We start from the raw sequence: 4035 nt of genomic DNA on the forward strand, positions 1-4035 counted from the left end.
TACTGTTGACATTTTTTAATATTCTTAGGTGATAGATGATTTGTGTGAGTTTATAAATGTGGAAGAAAAGAGGGACAAAGTTAGTGATTATATTTAGGATAGGTGTTAAACACATTGAAAAACGCATGAGCCTATCTTTAAGGCAGCCTTAAATTATAACTGTACAATTAATGCTCCTTCTCAAACTTACCCTTTCTTTTTGGTATTCATTAAACTTGGGTCCAAGATTAATGAATTAGTAACATTTTGGTTTGAATTAGCTTTACCTGAGGTTATTGACAGGTGGCTGGTTAGGTCAGTTTCTAGGAGGTATTTCTTTTTCTTTTTGGGGTCACTGACACCTTTGAGACTTTAGAAAAATGAGGAGTCCTCAAAATTTTGCATATAATTTCAAAAGGTTTATAGACATCTTGAAGTCTATCTCGTGACCTCAGTTAAAGAAATCAAGTACTAGAGACTCCTTTTGCCAGAGACTAAAGTGAGAATATGGAAGTGAGCTCAAAGGAAGAATCAGTAATGTAGAGGAGAAAAATCAGAGTTTAATTTGGTTTGTAATTGTTGGTCTGAAATTAGTTTTGTGTTTCTTCTGTTACTCTGTAAAATGTGACTAACATTACCTCATTTACAGGAATATTATGTTGGTTTCATGTAATAAAATTAAAAGTGAATTAAATACAGTGATATAATTTTTACTTAAGTTATATTCTTTCAAATTTTAATTTTAATATGCTGTGTCTCATCAAAATAATGTTTCTGGATTTATAGAGATACAGAGATTTCAAAAGAATTCACTAAGTTACTGTTTCTTTGGAAATGTTTGTAGGAGCCAATGATGCCCATGGATCCGTCATCCATGCACTCAGACCACGCACAGACAGGTAAGAATGTCAAGAACCATTGTTCATTAACAGAACATCATTTAAAGATTTCTTTAGGTGACTCTTGCACCGATGTTTAAAAACATTTAGGTTCTTCCCAAATAAAAGTTAGATAACCATATTTTGCGGTGGTAATATTGTAGTAATATTTAACATACACATTTGGCATTTTAAAAAGACAACTGTGTAAACTACAACAAATGACTATTTTCTGTAATTTAGATAAATTATTTTTGAGACCTTTTTAAATTCAGCAAACCTAGTTATTTCCAATAATGAAAACATGCTGATTTTGTGGGCCACATTTACTAAGTTAAAGTGACCTGTTTTTATTAAAAGTTGTATTATCAGAAGTAGAAAATGTGATGTAAAAGATAGAGATGCAGTATAGAAAATTCAAAAAAGATTATGTAAGTTCAAGTGTTAAGTAGATACAAACCTTAAATATGTATCTGGGAAATTTAAAGAGCAATTAAATGGGACAGAGCATCCTGATCTGGGATGAATCAAGAAAGGCAAGGCAAGGAGTTTTTCTGAAAGGACAGACAGAATGCAGTGTCTTATTCATGGAAGAAGCTGGTTATATGAAATATAGACTTTTTTCCTCCCCAAGTTGCTTCAAGGAATAGAAACCTAGAGTCCAAACTTTGTCAGTCCTTTACTTCAAGGGTCCCCAACTCCCGGGCCGTGGACCAGTACCGGTCCGTGGCATGTTAGGAACCGGGCCGCACAGCAGGAGGTGAGTGGCAGGCAAGCAAGCGAAGCTCCATCTGTATTTTCAGGCCCTCCCCAGTGCTAGCATCGCAGCCTCAGATCCACCTCAGATCACCAGGCATTAGATTGTCATAACAGCATGCGCCAAAAAGATTGGGGACCGCTGCTTTACTTGACTTATGTGATATAATGATTAGGAACATTTTGAGTATGAAGAAGTGAGTAAAAACCAGAGACCCTCTATCTCCATGCCTCAGTCATGCTAAAATAATTAAATAAGGTTTATAGAGTCACCTTTATAGAAGGAATTGATTAATTTGTATAGAAGATAAATATTTTTAAAATAGCAAGAATATTTGTTAAAATCTATACTTGGCTACTTACTTACTGATTAGTTCTTGCTTTTTTAACCCTCATTAAAGATTAGGATTTAACTCATATTTACAGACAATTTGTTGTGAGTAGCACAGGTACTTACTTTTAAATGTTGAAAACTTACTCAGAAATAAAATCTAAATAAAAAATCAAATCAAGAGAAAATTTAAGTCGAACTCAGTTAATGGTTGCTATATTTTTCTTTCTTTTTATGTTTGGGATTGGGGTTTTAGTAATTCCATATAATCCTTCAAGTCATGAGAGTTTGGACCAAGTTGGTGAAGAAAAGGAGGTAAGATAATTAGTCTCATTGTAAATTATGTCAATAGCTTTTTATTTATTTGTTTTTTTAGCCAATATAATTTTTATTTCTTTTTAGACAAACTGTTTATATCTTTTTTTTTTTTTGCATCTTATTTTTTCACCCTCCTTTCATCCCCTCCCCTCTGGTAACCACTAGTCCACTGTCCATGTCCATGAGTCTCTTGTTTATTTGTCCTGTTCATTTGTTGCTTTTAGGTTTATATCCCACATATAAGTGACATCATGTGGTTTTCAACCTTTTCTTTCTGGCTTATTTCGCTTTGTATGATTATTTCAAGGTCTATCCATGTTGTTGCAAATTTCATCTCTTCTTATGGCTGAGTAATATTCCATTGTATTCATGTACCACAGCTTCTTTAGCCAATTATCCATCGTAGGACGTTTTGGTTGCTTCCATGTTCTGGCCACTGTGAATAATGCTGCTATGAACATCGGTATGCGAATATCTTTTCGGATATGGATTTTCAAGTCTTTGGGATAAATACCCAGTAGAGGGATTGCTGGGTCATATGGTAGATCAATTCTTAGTTTTTTGAGGGACCTCCATACTGTTTTCCATAGTGGCTGTACCAATTTGCAGTCCCACCAGCAGTGTATAAGGGATCCTATTTCTCCACATCCACTCCAACATTTGTCATTACTTGTCCTGTTGATGATAGCCATTCTAATGGGTGAAATGGTATCTCATAGTGATTTTGATTTACATTTCCCTAATAGCTAGCAATGTTGAGCATCTTTTCATATATTTGTTGGCCATTTGTATGTCCTCTAGGGAGAAGTGTCTGTTCAGGTTTTCTGCCCATTTTTTGATTGGATCATTTGTTTTTTTGTTGTTATTCAGTTGTATGAGTTCTTTGTATGTTTTGGATATTAAGCCTTTATCGGAGACATTGCTTGCAAATATATTTTCCCATTCTGATGGTTGTCTCTTTACCTTGTTGACGGTTTCTTTTGCTGAGCAAAAGCTTTTTAGTTTGATGTAGTCCCATTCATTTATTTTTGCGTTTACTTCCCTTGCCTTTGAGGTCAAATTCATAAAATCCTCTTTAAGTCCAAGGTCCTTGAGTTTAGTTCCTATGTTTTCTTCTATGCATTTTATTATTTCAGGTCTCATATTCAGGTCTCATATTCAGGTCTTTAATCTATTTTGAGTTAATTTTGGTGTGTGGTAATAGGCCACAGTCTAGTTTCATTCTTTTACAAGTGGCTTTCTAGTTTTCCCAGCACCATTTTTTGAAAAGGCTTTCCTTTCTCCACTGTATGTTTTTGGCTTCTTGGTCAAAAATTATTTACCCATATAAATACGGGTTTACTTCTGGACTCTCGATTCTGCTCCACTGATTCATGTGTCTGTTTTGCTGCCAATACCATGCCGTTTTGATTTCTGTCGCTTTGTAGTATAATTTGAGGTCGGGCAGAGTGATGCCTCCAGCCTCATTCTTTTTTCTCAGCATGGCTTTGTGCTCAGGGGTCTTTTGTGCTTCCATACAAATCTGATGATTTTTTTTTTTTGTTCTATTTCTTTAAAAAATGCCGATGGGATTTTGATGGGGATTGCATTAAATCTGTATAATGCTTTAGGTAATAAGATCATTTTAACTATGTTGATTCTTCTAATCCAAGAACACAGAATATCTTTCTATTTCTTTGTATTTCTTTGATTTCTTTTAATAGGGTCTTATAGTTTTCATTATATAGGTCCTTCACATGTTTCGTTAGATTTATTCCTAGGTATTTTATTCAT

The 4035-nt window shown here is 34.3% G+C and overlaps 1 protein-coding gene across 7 annotated transcripts in view; it reads left to right on the forward strand.

The window, feature by feature from the left end:
• Positions 1-4035, forward strand: part of PRKCI (protein kinase C iota) — a 69939-nt gene that overhangs the window by 39394 nt on the left and 26510 nt on the right. For 6 of the 7 annotated variants that reach the window (XR_002777687.1, XR_002777691.1, XR_002777690.1 and 3 more), the window contains one exon: positions 2201-2259. Coding sequence is in view for 1 of the 7 variants with exons in the window: in XM_011380309.2 (XP_011378611.1) it covers positions 2201-2259 (59 nt within the window). In the remaining 6 variants the exon portion in view is untranslated. Of the gene's footprint in view, positions 1-823; positions 879-2200; positions 2260-4035 lie in introns of all 7 variants that reach the window. The other variant, XR_002777689.1, reaches the window with a different exon arrangement.

This window comes from Pteropus vampyrus, unplaced genomic scaffold (genome assembly GCF_000151845.1).
Source record: "Pteropus vampyrus isolate Shadow unplaced genomic scaffold, Pvam_2.0 Scaffold12, whole genome shotgun sequence".
Lineage (NCBI taxonomy): Eukaryota > Metazoa > Chordata > Mammalia > Chiroptera > Pteropodidae > Pteropus > Pteropus vampyrus.